At 41.2% G+C, this 21,542-nt stretch overlaps 1 protein-coding gene across 4 annotated transcripts in view; it reads left to right on the forward strand.

Annotated features, from left to right (window-relative positions):
* Window positions 1–20,690, forward strand: part of ube3d (ubiquitin protein ligase E3D) — a 39,954-nt gene extending 19,264 nt beyond the window's left edge. For 2 of the 4 annotated variants that reach the window (XM_072678851.1, XM_072678852.1), the window contains exon 10: window positions 20,620–20,690. In XM_072678851.1, the coding sequence (XP_072534952.1) occupies window positions 20,620–20,655 (36 nt within the window). In that variant the 3' untranslated portion in view covers window positions 20,656–20,690. Of the gene's footprint in view, window positions 1–395; window positions 1,821–20,619 lie in introns of those variants that run through there. The other 2 variants (XM_072678854.1, XM_072678855.1) reach the window with 1 other exon arrangement.
* The last annotated feature ends 852 nt before the right edge of the window (window positions 20,691–21,542 follow it).

The following is a 21,542-nucleotide window of genomic DNA, read 5'->3' on the forward strand; positions in this document are numbered from 1 at the left end:
TCTTCTGCACATGTGAACATGTTAAGTTACCTCTGTCCCCTCGGAACTGGCCCACTATTAAACCAAACTCGGACCACTGGAGTTTGCATGTGGTGCAGTTGTGTAATGTTTCAGAGCTCTGTGTGGTTTGTCCATAAGAAGCAAGCAAAGAAAATGTTCCACGTGTTTAAAAATTAATGAAACCGTTCTAGGTGTTGTAGTAAACAGAGTGGAAGAAATGGGAGAGGAAAAATGCCAACTATGCAATCTATGATCTCCAGAGCGCACCGACATCACAGAACAGGGAAACACTATCTGTGGACTTCAGTTAAGGTGTTCCTACACTAGAGCTTTGGACTGAAGTTGTGCTGCTTTAGATATGCTCAGTAAAACTGTGTATGTTTTGTCTTGTCTAGGTGGCCTACTTGCGAAGATGAAGCCGTTCAGAATGATCAGGACTCATTCAGCTGATTCTGAAATGCCTTTGGGTGCAACTGCTGTTCTTCCTGAAACTAATATTACACATGTTCTTTCTTGTGTGTTTTTTTTTTTTTTTTTTTTTTTTTTTTTTTTTTAAGAAATCATGTTTTGTGGTGCAGTGTTACTCCTCTGTTTAAACTAATTATACTATAGTAATAGCAGCTAATTAGTCGGTATGTTCGGAGTTGCCAGAATGCGTGGTCTCCCCTGGCGTGTGATCTTGGCCAGTCGCTTTGTCTTTTCAACATTGCTTTGCAAGCTCTCCCGAGTGCATCTCAGTACATGCACTTAGCTCTTATTTCACATTCTTGCAGGAGAATTGGCCTGGATGTCATGACTATTTCAGAGTTATGAGGCAGTGTATGGGGCACATTTCTGACAGCTTGCAGTAATTGAACTGCATTGTTTGCTCTTGTCGTGTTGAAATGGTTTTAAAGAACCTGTATTATGGCAAATAGTTTAGAGTTTTCCTCAATTATTTTGTAACATTTTTCTATGTGAATAATAAAATAAAGTAAATACATGCATCACAGCCTAAATACATATACATCTGCCTAATGCGAGCCCTGCTGTACATTCTTACAATAAGGTTCTATAAAAGGTTCAAGTGATACCATAGAACAGCCATTTGCAATTTCATAAAAAAAAATGTGTGTGTGTATGAGAAGAACCCTTTAAGCGTTAAAAAAAAAGAAGTGTTCTTTACCAATTTAAAGGTTCTTCTCACACACACCTCTCTTACAAAACTGGTTCCTCAATGGTAGCACTCAAAGAACCCTTTGTAGCACCTTTTTAGTCTGGGATGTTGCTAATGTACGTCTGCATTAAGGTAATGGTTGATTTGCTCTTAAAGCATTTCCACCGCTTGTTTAAATAAAAGGTAAGTTCTTAAGAAGGATATAAAAAGCACAGAGACCCCTGTCTAAGAAGTGGAAGTGGTCCTTCTTGTAATGGTTAGCATTTACAGTAATTGTAGCTCCTGTGGCAGGTGGGAACACGGGTTACCTTTAAACACTTACGTAATGCCATTTTTGTGTGAAAGGAGTTTATTTTAGGTATAACTTTTTTGCCTGAACAGCCCCAAGGCTGTCTCTGCTGTAGATTTTTTTTTTTAATAGTTGAGGATGTCTTGTGAAGTTTCCTGGGTGAAGAAATTTGAAACCTTAATGGTCTGTTGATTTCTCCTTACTTTATTTTATTTTTTATTTTTTTTACCTTGACAGTTTTTTGGCACCACTATGTTTAAGGGCACCTTTTCCAACTGAGATTTTAATAAATCACGCCTCCTTATTTTCAGCTGAACTCTTGAAGTACTCTTGAAAGTCACTGACATTCCATTTAAATAAATCCGTCATCCCTGAGAGAGTGTCTTCTCGTATGTACACCCGCCACCTTGTTCACTTTCTCAGGCACACAGTGACACATGCGGTCTGGAGGCAGTGGAAAAGCACAAAATGATCCTGTACTTTTCTTGCCAAATGCCATGACCCCACTCATCTGCTGATTAGTGCAGTGACATTTATGATGTGAATTTATAGAGTAGTAAATGTGTCTTATTCCGCATCTCGGACGTTTGTTTGGTCTGTGACCTCCACGAAAGATATCCTGTTGGTAGACCTACTCCATGTGTGCAGGCCTATTTATACATGTGTAGTTGTTATAGTGCTGTGCAAAGGTCAGGGACCACCCTTCATTTAAAATAAATAAATAAATGCATTTTACAGAAGAGCTTCTGCCTCTCGATGTTCACGTCTCTCAGCGCTCTCACACACAATGTTTTGCCTCAGCATAAAGAACTGTTGAAAATGAGCCCGTGTTCTCTAACTCGTTCCCATAAGCGCGCTTGAACCGGTTCAGTTTGTGCCTCATTCAGGGGCGAATGCCCATTTGCCTGTGGCTTCTACTCGATCATGGTATTGCCGCTTGGCTCAGGAGATGCTGACTTGGTGGGCTACGGGGACACTGGCAATTTGGTTCCAGCATGTAACGCGGTTAGCCGTGCTCTCCTAGCGCTGTTTCACAGACAACACATGTGGCTGTGACAAATGACACCCCTGAGCCAAACTTAATGTCTGCAATAGATTGCCTGGTCAGGGCTCTGGCTCCTGTTTTTTTGTTTCTTTTGGCTTTTTCATACACTCAGGACCTTGTTCCACAATGTGTGTATGGTATGGAGTCTCCACACAGAGAAATGGTGTATCTTACAGGTACCAAAATAACATTTATAGCTTCAAGCTGTGCTAATGGATATTCAGTCTTCTATGTCCAGATGTCCATACAAAGGTAGACACATGCACATGCACAACATTGGGTTGCAATTGTACCTTAAAATAACAGAATAATTTGATGGTATGCTGACTTGTAATAGGGAGAATCGTGTCTCTGCTATTAACACCCCGAGTCCGGAGCGCTGCTACTGCACTATGTAACTTTGGTGGACCTGTTGTCCGAGACAGCACAACTGGCTTTGCTCGCTCAAGGTGGATGGATTGCACTTGCTCCCCACATCACTGCTGTTGTAATGTTGGACAGCGCGGGTGTGTATTAGCTGTTGTATTAGAGCTGGAGAGCTGTGGTTTCCTCTGAGCGCACCTAGTGATGCTTAATCAGCGGCAGTCCGAAAAAGAGCCGTTGGCTGGCGTCACATATGTCAGAGGAGGCATGGCAGTCTTCACCTTCCAAGTGTTTGGGGCATTTGCTAGTGCTTGGCAGAGTCCAGATGAACTGGGATTGGGTAATTGGCTTTCAAAATTGGAATTAATACTTGGAAATAAAGATTAAAGTGAGATTAAACACATCAAAATACCTGGCCTGGCTAGGGGGGTTTGCTGACTGTGATATTTGATTGCATGTTAGAAATATGGCTAAGAAAAGAGAGTTGTCCAAAAAGTTTAGAGAAGAGATCACTGATTAAAAAAAGATCATTCAGCAAAGGCACTGAGATCCTAGAGATACAGTTGGAAGCACAGTTTGCTGGTTCAAAGTTAAAGGATTACTGGCTACATGACCTGGACATGGCAGAAAGAGGAAGCTATCACCGGCTGCCACCAGTGACTGCAAAGGACCTGCGGCAAGATTTATTGGCGGTATCAGTTTGCACAGTAAGATGCGTACTAAACGAAGGTCTCCATGCCCAAACGCCTCTAACTTTTCGGACCTGTGGTTTAACGTTGTGATCAGCGTTGAATAATTCAATTGCAACTACAACTATCCATGAGAGAGAGATCAAAGTGTGATTTGTATTTACCACAGTGGCATAAAAGGCAATTACACTCCACAACTGCAGGGAAGCCCAGGAGCAAAATATGTCAGTTCTTGCTGAATTGTCCTTTAGGACATCGCCTGTCACCACCATGCTGAAAATTTCTGAACACACATATATATATATCACATCACTCTGATTGACCTACATGTTACAGCTCTTCTGAAAAGGCTGTTGGAACATTGCTGTAAATACTTGATTGCATTCGGCCACAAGAGCATTTGTGGGATCAGGTAATGATGCTGGATGATTAGTTCTAGATCATAGACCATTCAAAGCCCTCACAAACGATGAAGTAGATGAAGCTCCATGACTCTTTTTTTTTTTTTGCTCCAGAGCTCAGGGGTGTTACAGCAAACAAGTGGGGGGATTCTCAGTACAAAGTATGCAAAGTTCAGACGGGTGTACTTGGTAGTACTGACTTAGCAAGTTCCACTCACGAGTATTAACTCCTGAGGATGGGAGGACGCATTCGGTAATTTTGCAATTTAAACAGCAACATGGTGCGTAATGAATTCTGGGATATTTTGCTGTTCACACAAGTCATGTCCTGATGTCCTGCTCTCCCTGTGGCAGACCAAGGTTCAGTTCCTTAGCCGGGCAAGCACACCATGGTATATCATTTAGAGTTCTTGGGCAAGACCCCTAACACTACATTGGCCAGCCTGTATAACATGATTCAACTGTAAGTCACTCTGGATAGGAGCTTTGGACTAATGGCATAAGTTTTGAAGTTCATATTCACAGCATTACCTTGAAAACCTCTGCTTTTATCAATGCTGACTGTGTGTGTCCATTCCAGTGCTGCATGTTTAATAGGCTGTGTCCAGCATGGCTCTGGCTCAACACCAAGTGTGAGGAAATCATCCGGTGAGAGAACCTGCATTATTCTCCTGTAAAGCTGACACTGACAGAAACTGTATACCTTCCTCCTCCACACGTATTCCCTGAGGCAGAGGCGCACACTGCACCTCTAGTTTCTGTTTTCTTAGCTGGTTGTGTATCTGATCCCATTATTACCACCAATACAGTCTCACAGGCAGGAGGATCAGCTCCGAAGGAGAGTGAGATGGGATTTTCCTTTAATCACTATCAGGCATTAGAAAAGTGAAGTCTTGCATCATTTTCTAATTTGGGAGTGGAGTGCAGAACTGTATCTGGGATAATATCAACCCTGACAACTTTCTGCATGTTATAAACACTTTCAGCCCCACTTCAGCCCTGCTGCTCTGCTGCTCTGTTTATAAACACTTTCCTCTTTGTGCTGCCACCACACTCCACTCACTCCCATCCTCTACGCCCTGGCCTTCCTCTGCTCAAATCTGCCGCAATTAGGGAGCTGTGAGAACATCTGCCTCTGTACCCTCCACTTAATGCATTACTCTCATCATCATCATCGTCATCATCATCTGTCAGCTGATATCTCTCTCTCCCTCTTTCTCTCCCACTCTTTCTTTTCTCAAAGTCTCTCTCTCTCTCTCTCTCTCTCTCTTTCTTAATCTCAGTAATCAGTTGAGGATCTTTATGTTTTATGATGCTCTGAAGAATTCTGATGGTTTTGAGAGGTTGTGGGATTATGAGCGGCCCTTTGAAACATCACTGCTGGCACTTTAACCTTTGCTGACCTTTTTATGTTGAAGCATGTCATGACGGGTCAATTTTTTTTTTTTATTCCAATCTCTTTCTCTCTCTCTTTCTCTATCTATCTATCTATCTATCTATCTATCTATTCATATCTTTCTCTCTGTCCCTCTCTCTGTCTCACTCACTACTGGTTTGTGAAACGTTAAAGTTCATGTAAAAGTCTCTCTCTCACACACACACAGACACACACTCTCACACACACTCTCTCTCATCCTTTGGCTCTCTCACACAGCCTCTGTGACTGCTTTCTTTCTCTCCTCTCTCCTTTCACTTTCTTGCACTCTCTCATACAGTCTGTGTCTGTCTCTCTCTATTACGCTCTTCCACTCACCCACACTCACTCTCTGCGTCTCTCGTTGTCTCCCTCTCTCTCTCTCTCTGTCTGTCTGTCCCAAATGCACACTCTAAGCCTCTTTCTCTCACTCTTCTCTTTTTTACTCACCTGTTCTCTTACACTCTCCTTCTCTCTATCTTGCTCTCTCACTCACACACACATTCAGTCTGACAGGCATCACTCCTGGCTCTGATTCCCCGGTGTCTCATTAGTGTAGTCCGTGTCCTGCACGTGTGTGTAGCAGTGAATCTGCAGAAATGCCATGTCCAGAGGCAAGGTCCGCACGCAGTGGCAGTCTGCCCGAGGGCACAAACTAAGCAGTTTAAAGGCAGGCATGCTCAAGGTGAACTGAAGCTTGCTCCTTGGGAGGTCTGGGCAGTCTGAACAGTTATTGTTTAAATTATTAATAATGATATGCTAAATAAGAACAACTAAAAAAGGTGTTTTAGAGCACACTGTAAAAAAAAAACTCCCATCCTTTCAACTGAAAACAAGTCGTTATATGTGGTAACAAACAAAAGGACCAGGACCTCAAAAACTTCTTACATGTTTTGCATTATAAATTCTTCAAGTCCTGGGAACTAAACTGGAGTGCTGAAATACTACTGTTCCCAAAAATTTTCCCTTTACTAGTGTTTTAATGATGGTGATGAGGAGCGCTGTCCAACACATCACTCCTATAGGTGTGTATAGATAAGGTCTGTTTACTGCGAAAGCCATATCATATGATTTATATCCCTTTTCATACTGCTCAAACCATTCACTGACCCCTCGTACCCTAGGAATGGGGGCATTTTCACTCCCATCAGGATGGAAAAATTTCATCACAGGATAAAAGTGATCAGTCAGAATAACATGAGAGATTTATAGACTGCAGCCCTACTATAATATCTGACCACAGTCTCTAACCCAATTCCCTATAGACCACACAGCCAGTTGAGCTGACTCAGCCCCCTGTTGTCCATGTCCCAATAATGAACCCTCTTTCAAAGCCACTGAGATCTTTTTCCCTTGCCATGTTGATCCAAAAGCAAGGTCAGCTGAGCCTGGTCAGCATTTTTATACATGCCACAGAGCTGAAGATATTAACTGAAAGGAACTGTATCATGCAGTACACCCATCTGGAAACATCGGCACTCTAATCATTTATTCAGTTTTTTCTCTTTCATTTCAAATCAAATCAAGTCAAATGTATTTGTCATAAATATACACAGCCATACACAGTACAACAAGCATAGGAATGCTTTTGTGCAAACTTCTTGAAAGCTCCTGTCCATTCATATTATAAGTCATATTTTCAAAACAGTTAACATACTGTGCTAAATAGAAGCTCTCCTGCTTTGTACACTTTGTGTATGTACGAGATGTGTATGTACGAGTTTACTAAACTAGCCTGGTCTACCTCAGCACATACACCTGAACTCACTGTTTTACTCTTCATTTACACGCACAGCACATCACAGTACTATACTATTAGTACAGTAATTTAGTTTGGACCCTAATCACCCAGCCTTCATGCATACATTTGCACATGCACATATTATTATTTGTATATTTTTATATTTATTGTATTTACTTTCTTATTGTACTTGTGTTTTGTCTATTGCCCTTGCACTATTGTATGTCCTACCTATTCTGCACTGTATATGTAGCAGTGTTTGGTTGTACTGTAAAAGCCTGTATTAGTAAAATGACAATACAGTTTAATTGAAATAAATTGAATTGAATTGTTGGCCAAAATAACACATTGGCCTAACCCAAACAAAATCATTAAACACACTCCAAGCAATACAACATTCAGAGAGTAAATTTGTTCAATTGTTAAACAGCAACCAAAGAAACCCATTAAATACAGCAAGTGATATAAGTCTTAAATATTTACCCTTCGTAAGTGTATCTGCAAACAGTCTTTTCTGTAAACAGGTCAAAATGTAATATTAATTTTTAAATGTATTTTAAAATATTAATGTTTAAATGGTGAAAGTGCTGGGGGACAACATTGAGACTAATTCACCAACATCTTTCTAAGATTGGTCTTAAATATGCTGTTGAGAAAAGTCCTAACTGAAAGACTCTTAATGTGTTTTTAAACTGCAGAAATGTTCACCGCTTTAATGGATCCCATTATCCTCGTAAATTGAACAAATCGCATATAAGAAAACATCATTGAATGGCAGAGGCTTTGTCAAACCTGAGCTTTAAAAAGAAATTTCGTCTTAAGAACAATTGGTGAATAAACTGTCCCAAATGATGAGCTCTGAGTATGTACTGGTAGAGGGACACAATGTGACGAAGGGTCCCAAGCAAGAGCACCTGTCATACATACTGGACAGCATTCAACACCTGAAATTGGGGTGACATTTATGGACCACATCTTCGATTATGGCCTGTCGGTGAACATGGAAGAGGGAAAAAGCTGCATGAGACTATAGTGAAAGCAATGATAGCATTAGCACATTGCACACTAGCACTTGTCTTGGGCTTGGAAAGTGATAATGAAGTTAAAGTTGAGCCCAGTTTTGTTAAACATCGCTTAGCAATCGAGAAAAACCGTAACAGCATCATTATGCCAAAGCCTCATGAAAATGTCAAAATGCCACAATCAGCATTGTGCAACTACACAACTCTCCTGATAAACAGCACTTCCCAGCATCAAAAACACCCTTGAATCTAACCTGATGAACATACGCTAGCTTGTGTGCTGAATCCTTTTGATTTTCTGTACTTTAAGAGGCTTATCAAGTGCCAGTGATGCAGACAGATGCCCGAGAAGACAGCTGACAGGGGAAATAAGAGGCACGCTCGGAGAAGGAGATCAGAAGACGATTCTCTGTTTAGCCCAGAGGCAAGAGGAGCAGTCTGCTCACCTTCACACAAAATGATTACCAGAAGCAAAAGGTCAACCAGTTCTCTCTGATATTTTTTTTCTAAACTATATACAGTCGCTCTGAACAGGAACCCAGCACACCTCGGAAAGACGTTTGAATTTGATGAATTCTTACAGCCTTGTTTTTGGACCGGGAAGGAAGGGAAGGTTAAGTCAGAGCCACTGGGAGACGTGAAGTGCATGAGAAAGCGCTGTAATTTTACTAGGAGAGCTTGCTTGTTCTCAGCCTGACAGGAAGGCGTCAGCAGAATTAAACGACAAGATGCCTTGACCTCCTCGGAAGAGGGGGTGTCTTAATGATGGAGAGACAGTGAAGCAGAGGGGCAATCTGTTAGCACCCACACAGCCAAGATGAATAGCCCAATTTGAGCTGGCTGCCCAATCTACCACTGACCTCCCCACAGCAGCTGGCCTGACTTTCTGCCCAATTTTAAGGCGTCAACAAACAACAGACAACAGAGCATTACCACAGAAGTGTGTTATTGTATAAGGCTATTTCTAATTGGTAATATAGCTGTGTTTGTCATTGTCCGTCATGTGTGTCTATTGAATTGACGCCACTGAAGCCACTGATTTTTTGCACTGCATTGCAGTATAGATAGGGTGAGCAGTGCATTGAAAACTACACACTTATGTACCTTAATTACTAACTTAAGGTAACTTAATTACCTTTATAATCTTTAGTAGCATTGAGCGCAGTACATCTGGAGAAGCAGTCGCAAAGTGAGAGAATACCACACCAAGACAAGCTCAGCAAGGATGCCAGGGACTGTCCTTTGGATAAATTGTGATCTATGAACACCATTGATCCAAGCAACCTAACCCCTCATTGCTGTTTCCAAACTCGTAGTTGGATACTGCCAACTATCCTGTTTACAGCACAGGTGTGTACAAATGGACTGTACTGAAACTAGGCTATAAAAGCCCTGAAGCCCACAAACATCTTATGGGTGCACAACTTGTTTACATTTGGACCAAAAGACTGTGACAACACGGTTCTAACTGCAAAGGTGAGCTGGCTGTCACAACTTTAGACTGCAGCATTTAGGAAATGGAGTCAATTAACCCCTTAAAACAGGCCAAAGGTGTTATTACAAACTTTTATTAACAACCAATAGCCCCTCCAGTTTGTACGAAAATCCCTGTAGTTACTGAGTGATACACGTTACACCTTAGTGTGTAACAAGCCTTTCTGCGTTAAGGGGTTTAATAAATAAACAAGAGCCTGTCATCATCATAAATCAAATGTCTGACAGTATCAGTAAACAGAAAGTGTCTTGAGTGTTCCCAGTATTCAGTGGTTGGATCAACACTGCCAGTTAACACACAGTTAACCCCTTAAAGTAGCCCAAGAGCAGGTCGCAAGATGTGTAAAAATCTACCATGCTTTGAACAGGTGAAATATTTAAACACAGAGAACAAAGGTGTAACAGTAAAAAAAATCATGATTCAATTAGTACCATGGGTTTGGAAAAACACCAAAAAAACAAAATCCAGGTTTCTTTTCATTTCATTTGAACCGACGGTGTGCAAGTTACAGTTTGCCTGATGCCAGGCATGGGCTAGAGGGGTATATGCCCCCCCAGCATTACGCTGTGGAGCAGTGGAACTGTGTTCTCTGGAATGATGGTGCTCCATCCAGTACTCTTAAGATGAGTTTAGGAGTTGGGGATGAGGTGGGGTGGTGATCATCCAACATCCTGACCTCACTAATGCTCTTGTTACTGGATGCAATCAAATCCTCCAAAATCTCTAGTAGAAAGCCTTCCATGGGCAGTAGAGACAGTTAGTCTTTTTTTTTCTTTCTGATTTACAAAGAAACAATGAATGAGCAGGTGTCCCAATACTTCTGTCCACTTAGTGTATAAGGTTTTGAAATGACAGTGACAATATAAATGGACAGATTGACAGTTTCATATCTGATTTATTCATCTAAAAAGTGCAGGACAATGTGTACTGCGTGTACCCTAGTTACAGATGTGAATCTGTTGTTTTAGTTTCCTCTTCCAGGAGAAACAGAGGGACGAGGGATTATGTTTGTGTGTGTGTGGGAGACAGTGCCTGAGGGCATGGGAGCAATATCTTATTCATTTGATTAGCTCATGAGAGCTGGAAACAAAATGAAATAACATCCAGCAGAACTTCCTACAGGGCAGCCTCTCCGGTGTGTGTCTGTCAGTGGACACGCGGGTCACAAATGCAGCACACAAATTTGAGCATATTAATTATTCTCATCATTACGATTTTGTGTCTTCCCTCTTTCTTCCTAGATGGCAATTATGAAGTAGGAAAGTGACTGTGCAGCTTCCGGGCAGAGACCCATATTTCACCCTAAACTCTCGGCCCTCATCAGAGCCTTTCTCTGCGCTTCCTACTGACAGTCTGGGGGTTGTTTTGGGTGGGCTGCTCTTTGCAACACATTGTAGAGTTGTTTTTGTCTCCCATTTGTTTTCCAGAGTGCATCTGCATGAATACGTTGTGCATGCTTACAATGTAAAGGTCATGTGCTGTCCACAGCTTCAGATGACTACCCATAAAACAACATTAAGTAGCATTTTTACCTTAAAACAGCTTCAAAAAAAAATTCAACACTTCAGTGCCCTGTAAAAGGCACAATAGCATCTCTATTATTGTTACTCCAGGCGCCAAGATTGGCAGGATTACTTTAAAGTGGTATTCCCTGGGCTTTAAGTGGCTCAGCAGATTAAAAGGGCTGACACTATGGCCTAAGGCTCACGAATTCAAATCCCAGGTCATGCTGCTTTGCCATCAGCAGCCGCAGCCCAAGGCCATGCTCTGTGTGGCTGGGTAGATGGCGCTCTCTCCCCTTCACTCTCATTGTGATGCTGGCTGGCATATTGGCTGCCTAGTGATGCTGCACTACCAGCAGTTTGAAAAGAGGTGGTTGCTGACTTCATTTGTATAGGATTAGGCACGTGCTTGTCCTCACCCTCCAAGTGCCAGCAGTATTGCAAGTGATAGGGGGAGTCCTAGTGACTGGGTGGGTTAATTGGTTCAGCTAAATTGGGGAGAAAATTGGGAAATACTTAATGTATAAAGTCACATAAAAACAGCCCTGTGTCCTCATGAAACAAACCTCCTGTCTAATGCACACTGGCATTGTTCAAATAACCCTTTGTAGTACCTTTATTTACATGGGTTGCATTATATATACCATACATATACCTTTTGAAAGGAAGCATGTCCTAAGTTGCTAATGGAGAATCCCATATCATTAGCACATTTTGGTATAAAACAATAACTGACTGATTGACATCTTTCTCTTACTGAGTCTCAACTCTACATACAGCCTCTATCAGAGCTTTAATATAACAACACATCCCAAGAAAACCTGTTCATGAACAGCATCAGCATTCAGTTTTTGTTTTAGCCATGCAAGTTCGCTCAAAGTTCTAACTGTGCTAGAAAACATTTCTGGAGAACCTCAGTTCCTATATTAGTGAGGTAGCACAAAAGTACATATTCCAGATTAATGAGCTTGAGTGGTTCTCTCGCTGAATCCTGAGTCCTGGTAAAAGTCCTGCCTCTCCCCAAAACAGATATTCTGACTGGTTCTACTGTGGAGTTTGACTCTCTGTTGTCTCACCACCAGCTGAAACAGATATTCTAGTTGGTTCTACTGTGGAGTTTGACTCTTTGTTGTCTCACCACCAGCTGAAACAGATATTCTGATTGGTTCTACTATGGAGTTTGATGCCCTCATCCACCATATGACCAATTTTCTGATATATCCCTTATCTCTGGTTAGATCTGTAATTCTTACAATAGACCAACCTGTAAATGTTTGATTCTTCTTGAGACACAAGTTGTGTGATACATCGCATTCACATGTAACTGGTGGAGAGTCATCATTTGAGAAGAGTCCAGCTATGCTCACACATATAATTAGTTGGAGCACATGCCTGCAGGACTGAGGAAAGAGAGAGAGAGAGAGAGAGAAATGTGACCACACAAGCTACCATCCTCTGCATGTGACACATAATTATGCCTGTCTATGAGCAGCACCAGTGTCTTTCATCTCTTTTAATTAAAATCTACCCCCAGAGACATGACTGCTAATGTTAGTACCCTTACCTGTGGGCTAGATGCAGTCATGGCCTTAACTCATCACAAACAGAGAATGTTGCAGAGGTAAAGATTTTTTTTTCCTCTGTGTAAAGTGAAACATGCAGTCAATTTTTTTATCTGAAATCTTCATGTCTGTAGTGTCAGTTAATGAGGAGGTTTCTGTAGAAATAATCAAATACAATTAGAATATGTTTTGATCCCTTTTTGAGTGATTAGTGATTTTAACATATGGTTTCATTATCGTTTCATTTTCATCAAATAAATAAAGACAGTTTTAACCCCTTTTCACACACATTCTTTTACATAGCGTGGCACGTACTGGTAATTCAACGCAAAGGGGCTATGCTTGAAAACAAGCTGGGTCAAAATCCTGATACAGTCCACCACCAGCACTTTATTTTCAACAGGTGTTTCTGCCCTTGCCACTACATGAAGAGAGGTGAAAGGGACTGTAATTACGAGTGGTGGTCTAAGGATGCGGTCAGATAATAAGAAAATAAAGAAATGTCTGTGACAAACTTGGAGGTCACAGACATTTCACAAGGTCGTTTAGTAAAGACAGTGGTTCTATACCAAAACATAGAACCCTCAACTAGTTTACATAATTATCCTTTTTTTTACTTTTTCAAGTGTATTATATATGGCATTTTGTTATTAGCGAAGAAAGGTCCTGCTGAGTCTTCAATGAGAGAGTTTTAAGAGTTAAAGGATACTTTGCTGATAAACTATATTGGCTGTATACATCTATATTTAAGCAGTGGATGTGACTGAACTGAATTATTATAATAATAGGATGTACAATAACCCTGCTAAGGATAACCAAATTTCTCACAGTCGTATGTACCTAAAATGTGTATGGCACACCTTCACGTGTCTTCTAGCTTGTAAATGTGCCAGTGTCTGCTTTTAACGCTGTAGTGGAGCTTAGAACACTTTAAATGCTGCTAGTTTCTGCCTTCTGCTTATGCCTCTCATTTCTCAGCTCAGAGAGCTGCTGCTCGTCAGCCTCGAGCATGCTGCACTAGCTGAGCTAAAGGCTGGATGGATGATGGCCTCACCTTCATTGTGACTGTAAATGGGAGGAAAGATGGGGTTGCTACAAGTTGTGTGACACTGGAGACGGTGTGTTAAAAATCCATTAATAGCCTCCTAAATATTAGGACGGCTCCTCAGTGCTGTGCATTTCATCAGGAGTGTTTCATCCTGGACTGGTTTCGAATTAGAAACAATATAGGGCAGCCAGTCAGAGCAGAGGGTTTTTACATACACTATATGGACAAAGGTATTGGGACACAGCTCTTAATCATTGAATGCAGGTGTTCCATTCAGTCCCATTCCTACATGTGTATAAAATCAAGCACCTTGGCAAGCAGTCTGCCTTTACACACATTTTCTGAAAGCTCACTAAATTACAACATGGTACTTTCATAGGATGCCATCATTGCAACCCATTCTTTTTTTGCCTTTCCTTGATCAGCTGTGAGTGGTATTACTGAAAAGCAGGAGTGTTTACGAACCACAGCAAGTTACGGAGTGGGGATGTTAAATGCTGAGCTCAGCGCATAGTATAGAACAGGCTCCAGCATTATAGAGGTCCAAACCTGCTGTTAGAGCTGTAAAGGGGGACCAACTCTATATTATCGCCTATGTGTAGGTGTCCCAATACTTATGGTCAACATAGTGTATATCAGTCTTAAAATATGGTGACAAAAGCAGTCTGTTCAAATCTAGTTTAACTAAAAAAACACAAAGCATAAATAAAATAAAACACACTTCAGAAATTGCCAAAATGTCCTCGTCACCAACACGCCTTCTGAGAACTAGGTCTGGGTGTGGTCTTAATATTCTGATGACTGTGTGTGACTGACTTTTTTGCTTTGAATTGCAGTTGTAATTTCACGGGTCTTCAGGGTTTACCGCCCATATATAGATACAAGCTCAATCTGCGACTCGGGGGGGGCAGCTGCCCTGTGTGCCCTGTCGTTCCTCCTGTCTAGTGTTAATTGCCTCCCCACTTCTCCACTTCAGTGGCCTGCTACACGCTGTGTCAGTCGCAGTAAAAGTGCACAGCGGGCAGTGGATCTTCAGGGTGACATGGACATGGGAACTGATGTGGCGCTCAGGGCAGCCGCTCCTCCAGTCACGGCTTGGGCTTTAGCTCTCCAGGTTGAAGTATGCTGAGTAAACCTAATCCACTTTAAGGGCTGCACATTCCACATCAAGAGGAGAGTGATACTGGTGAAACAGCATACATTTATTCCATTTTGGGAAGATATTCATAAGACATAATTTGTAATTTTACATGGGGGCCCTGAGGAGCCAGATTTACTTAATTAGGGCTTTAATAATAATAAATCGCTTGAATGCTTCGGCCTATTTGAATATTATTGCTGACCATATGTATCCCTTCATGGTCACAATTTACCCATCTGCTAACGGCTACTTCCAGCATGATAATGCAGCCTGTTACAAAGCAAAGATCTCTTTAATTGGTTTAATGAACTCCAGTGGCCTTCCTCCGGCTTTAGTAGAATATCTTTGGGAATTGATAGAACAGAATCTTAATCTCTGGAATGTTTTCTTGTGAAATCCATGCCACAAAGAACTGAAGCGGTTTCGAGAGCAAAAGGAGGTCCTACATAGTATCAATATAGGGGACAGTACATAAACTTTAGAGAGCACTCCAAATATTGTGTAATTTAAATTGCTCACCTTTCATTTATTAAGCTTGAAGGTCCAACTTTTTGATTATGGCTGTTGTTTATCTCAGTGAAATCATTGTTTCTCATGGTGGCCAGCTTTTCCTCAGCCTCACTGGTGAGCTGGAGCTGAGAATGGTGTTGATTAGAAGTTGTTTGACTGCCTGTTTCATTCGAACCATATGAGGAAGTTATCAGTTAACGCAGCAGCTGCGTCTGACTCTTCTCTCCCCCTCTTTCTCGTTCATCCTCACCATTCTAATCCCATGCTCTCGCACTCTCTCCATCTCCTGCATCGCCTAATTAGGTGGTTCACCTGCTGCCTGCGGAATGGGGTTCCTCTCAGCTCTTTGCATGTCAGCTCTTTAATGCACACAGAGCTGTGGTAAAAGACTAAAACAGAGCATGGTGGAAGAGCACGGAGTGGAGATGGAGAGAGCAGGACAACAACAGGCCACATTTAGCATGGCCAGCCTGATAGCGAGAGGCTTTTTATAGTGTGTTGCTTGTGCAATTTCTCCCATGATTTTTATTCGCTTCTCAGCCAGGGAGTATTTATATCACTCAGCACGCAGTACAGAGCATGTCCTCATACACTCGGAAGTAATTAGGTCCTCCAGCCATTATGGTTCAAAAAGTTTAGCTCAGTGACTTTGGGTATTTGTGGTATTTGTGGGTTGATGAAAATGACTGAGCTCAGCGTTTTCGCAGGGTTTGGGAGATAATGGTTGAAACTGTTGAAAATCGGTGCATGCTAGTGTACAGTAGAAAACATTTGAGTGAATATCATGTCACAATCCTAACTCTCACAAACAAATGACCACCAACCCATGCTGTCCTCATATAAAATAAGTCTAAAATAGATTGAGTCTTTTTATCAGAAGTCACAGTTAATTGCATCACCAGCCCATAAAAGAGAGTTGTGTTAACATGCTTCACGACTTGGCCACTTTACTCCACCGTCTGACCCTCTAAAGCTCTTTGCTGTGAGAAAACATGATGGCTTATGGAATGGGTGACTCACCACATGTATAAATGGGCTTTTATCAGAATAATCTCCCGCGATCTGAGTGACAGCGTAACCAGAGAAGGCGTAATAGGTTCGGGCGTCAGCTGGATGATGATAAGTAATTCAGTTCAATGCCATACATCTGATATCTGCACTTGCCTCTCACGTTACCACAGCACTTTACCAATATTACATTTCATGGCACAGGACAGGGCTGTATATGTCTCCACCAGGCTACATTATTCTGAACGTCACCCGCTAGACTGCTCCCTGGACATGGAAAGTCATCCTAGGGCACACAGGGAGTGGAAAATGACAGACACTTTGTAAGCAGAGGCATAAGCCACTTGGCAGTAAGCGACTGTGATTGTAACCAGAGAGAAGAATTAATATTTGCAAAGGCATTCTAGTTGCATGGGCTGGTCATGACTCTGTCCCTCATTCACATGAACATTATAGGAATTCCATAATTTGTGGGCTTAGCCTGTTTACAAAATGGTTATATACACAGCTTGGAGGATCATTAGCACTTCAGTAACACTCTCAGGTAGTTAGGATTATCATACAGGAGTCAAATATTACATTTACCTTGTATATTCTTTTTACCACAGGTCTATGAGCCTATATATAGCAGAAACACTTCTGCTATAAATCATTTCTATATTGTCATTTTCCAGCTTCTCATCATGCCTTAGCATTAAATAGGCTGGTGTCGTTACCGTGTCTGTGGGACTGATATATGAAAATAGCCTCTTGTATTGCCGGGCTTATTACATTTTAGACCTCATGATTCGTTAAATTATGTGAAAAACAATGCAAACTTGTTATCCTTAGGTCACAAGAGTGAGGAGTAGAAGTCTGGCAGCTGGTACAGTGTAAAGGTTACGTTTGAACTGAACTCCTTAGGGCTGTCAGAAAAAAAACCCACAAACCTCCACCATGCTTGCCAGATGTCGACAGCCTCAACCGCACAATGTCTACCTGTCCTAACATCTTCCACTCCTACCAATCTGCCACAGACTGTCTGCTGTAAATACCTTTCTTGTCAATTCAACCCAAAAGGGCAGTCATACAGAAAAGTGTTCATGGTTGTGACATTATAACCAGAAAGAAGTCATAATGAGTTGCTTTTGCCATTGTCAAAACAAGAGTCATGCTGTTTCATGTTCCAGACATAACTGTTACTATCTACAGCATAGAAATGTGTCAGCAATAGGTCAGCAATAGATGCAACTTAAATTGGCTGAATGCACCAATTAGAAGGGGTGTCCACAAACATTTGGACATGCAGAGTGCTGTAAGGCAATCTTTATAGTAAGTCATTCTTAAATAGGATAGACCCACTCTCGTCTGCATCCGCCCTTCAGCTAACCTATGGGAGCAAAGTGAATTATGATGATCATGATGCAGAGTAACCTCCGATAGAATGTAGGTAGTGTTAGTAAGAGACGCTGTAAAGGTTTAAGGCTGGAGTAGACTTCTTCCCAGCAACACATTATGTCATTAAACAAGTGCAAAGTAATTACCAAGTCATGTTCATAATTTGTTCTCATAAAATGAAGGTATTAGTTATGCCAGAGCTGGGGCACTCATTACCCAGCCCATTACGCTCTATCATTCTTAATCAGCAGTGGGTGCCCCCTAAAAGCATTGTAACTAGATTATTATACTTCCCAGTTTAGTGCATCGTTATATCACCCTCCAGATAACTGTGACATGGGATTTCACTGCTGAAGCGCTGTCGAGTACATTAGCAAGGCCGGCTGTATTACCTGCTGTATTTTCTGGTGAGGACCAAGCGCAATGATTCCTACATTCTTTTTTATTCCATCAGTTCATGTTTTCTTGAGAACATTCCTCTGTGCTATGTGTTCATATATTTGCTCTCCCAAAATAGAAACCAGGTAATTAGAATATGATTACGGTTTCAGCGCTAACGCAATCAACACAACGTCTAATAGGCCTACAGAACAGGCCGAGGGATTTTTTTACGTCTGCTCTGAGCATACAGTGTGTGAGTAAGTAAACCAGTTCCTTCAGGGCAGTAAAGCGAGTCAGACGCAAGGACACACTGTTCTCGTCCTGGGGGAACTCAGCCACATTGCCTCTTCAAGGTTCATTGCGCATTTTAATAGGAAGAAAATACATATCTTAAAAATAAGATTCCTTCCATCTGGCCTTGGAGCACCAGTACTCCTCTGTGTTTGTGTGTGTGTGAGTGAGAGAGAGAGAGAGAGAGATAGAGAGAGAGAGATCTTGCCTCTTGCATAGGCTGTGTAGCTGTAAGAGTGAGGTCATTATCCTTTCTGACATGCTCCACTGATCTACATCGTATTACCAGAGGTTTGATAACGCTTGCGTCTGTGACGCCTATGAAACAAGCCCCCGTGCAGCTCTGAGGGCGACCGTGCAAATGCAGCATAGACTGAGAAAACATTTGAGCTTCACACTGGCTTACTCATTCAGCACTAATTAGAATAATTAACTGCCACAGATCTGCCACAGAGAAGGCTGATGTCGCTTGGTAATATACTATGGATGCTTCGTACTCTTGTGGGCCTTTCCTGCTTCAAATCAGTGATGATCTACTCAAATTTCATTCAGGTAACAGGGATCAAGCTGATTTTTCAAGTTATCCAAGTAAGCAAAATAACAGCAGTTATATTTCAGTTTGTTTGGGAAAGAAATGGCAGGTCTTTGATGGATTCGCTTCTCAGTTTCTAGAAGTAGGTGTTGGCCTGAATGTACTTAGCTCATTTTTTAACATTTGTTTTTGCTGTCATTTTGCTTTTTAACCTGTTAAACTGTCATTAAAGTTTAGTATTCTGTAATTAATTATAATCAAAAAGAAAAATTAGTATGAGTTAGTGGGTACAGTTTACCATCTTTTGTATGTATTTTGTATATATTTGAGTTCTAGGGTCTATGGAACTGTTAATTGTTTATTGATAACTGAAGTGTGGGCCTATGTACAAGGTTTAAGGGGTTAATGAGTGCTGCAGTGGGGGAATCCATTTCTCTACCTTTACTCTTTCACATTGGAAAGAAAGCATGTCATCCAAATTCATGTTTACTTAAAATAACGTAAAACTGACCATAGCATGATGATAAGATATGTATAATAAAATAGATTTCTGTGTATAGTATCATTTCAACTACTCAGTACACTTTAAGCATGTTATAGGGGGTTTTAAAGAACCATCTACAAGAAGTTTTCCTTGTATATGAAGAATAATTTTGTCAGACAAATAACTAGTTAAGGATGTATAAGCTTCTCTATATATAACCATTGCTTTTACTATAGAACCTTACTGGTTTTACACTAAACATTTTTTAGACCAATAGTGGGAACTCCTTTGGTTCTTAAAAGAACCTTACTCTAATGGTTTAATAGTTCTATATTTAACTTTTGCCTTTACTAAAGAGCCATTGTACAACCTTCTTTTTTTCTAAGAGTGTATCCACTAAACCCCTAGCAAAAAAGATTCTATACATTACTTAAAAAGAGTTGACTCTTACCCATAAATTAATCTCTATTTGGTGCTATAAAGAATCATTTTTAAAAGGCTTCTTTAAAGCACCCATGTAAGATGGTTTTCATGGTCCTCTATTATAACCATTCCTTATACACACCAATCAGTCATAACATTAGTACCACCTGCCTAATACTAAGTAGGTCCCCCTTGTGTTGCCACACCAGATCTGATCATTTGCTGTATGGACTCCACAAGACTTTTGAAGGCGTCCTGTGGCATCTGGCATCAAGACCTTGAAGCAGATCCTTCAAGTCCTGTAGGGGTCCTGAGATGGGGCTTTCGTGGATCGAATCTATTAGTCTTAGGTGCCCATTACCATGTTGCTGGTTCACTGGTTGTCCTTTCTTGGACCACTTTTGGTATATACTGACCACTGCATACCGGAAACACCCCACAAGCTGCCTGACTGATGTTTTGGAGAGTGCTCGGCCCCAGTCTTCTAGCCATCATCTTGTCATAGTGGCTCAGATTCTTATACTTACCAATGCTTATGCTTTTTTCTCCTTTTTAACATTTCTCCTTCAATAACTGAACTGTCTTCTTGACAGATGCAACTGTAGATGTAAAGTTTTTTTTTAGTACTACTGTAATCATGTGACCACCCAGAATAATGGTGATATCATGCAACTCAAAAATTGGAAAGGGTGTTTATTTTTATCTTCATTTAAATGATCGTTCTAATTATTATCTGGCCTTGCAGACGCATGTGTGGCCTTGGCTGTTGACAGTCTGTTAGCAGAACACTGGAAGAGGTCTGTTCAGAGGTGGATGGGCCATGTGTATCTCACACCCGTGGCACAAACTATTTGAGTTGGATCACACTGAATGTTAACTCCAAGCTGGCTTCACATTCCAGGTCAGCACTGTTGCCAAGCTGAAGAGGCCAGATATCAGCACCTCAAAGTCATTCGCCTCTGCAAGGAGAATGTGAACGTTTTGTGCAATTTTTCACTTTTTCATAGACAACAATTTTCTGTGCTTTTGCAAAACAGTAATATCTTTAGGATAATGAGCCATGAAATTGACTCTTGTTTTTTCCTGACCCGTGTATCCTGTTTCTATTCCTCATGTCCGTAATGAGGAACAGCAAGACGTAAGTAGAATATGGTAAACAAAACAGGCAGAGGAGAAACATAAGAGAACACTTAACCATCGCCGCTGAAAGCACTGCGATTTATGAGAGGGAAAGCTCACTCAGTTACCCTATTCCCGGTCTCATTTTACATTAATCCTGTATTCTGCACATATTAAACATAAACATAATGACTTAAAGTGCCCATATCCTACATTTGTCTTTTATATTTTTCCATGAGATCCACTTACAACATTTGTATGGCTTTATGTTCCAGAAAACGGTCATAATTCATTTTACCAACCGTTTTCCAACCTTTCTTTATCCCTTAGAAACAGGTCTTTGTTACTGTGTCTTTATGATCTGTTCTGATTGACTGTGCTGTAATGTGCCTCATTTAAAAAGCAGTCAAAGCTGAAACATGCCTCAAAACCGCGATATGAAAGGGCAGGGCTAACCAGAACTAGGCTGGATGGGTGGGGATATGTAAATGAGTGTGCTCTATTGACATGAGAAAAACCGTGATTTTAAAAAAGACTGTTTTTGCAGCC

Source organism: Salminus brasiliensis, chromosome 5 (assembly GCF_030463535.1).
Source record: "Salminus brasiliensis chromosome 5, fSalBra1.hap2, whole genome shotgun sequence".
Lineage (NCBI taxonomy): Eukaryota > Metazoa > Chordata > Actinopteri > Characiformes > Bryconidae > Salminus > Salminus brasiliensis.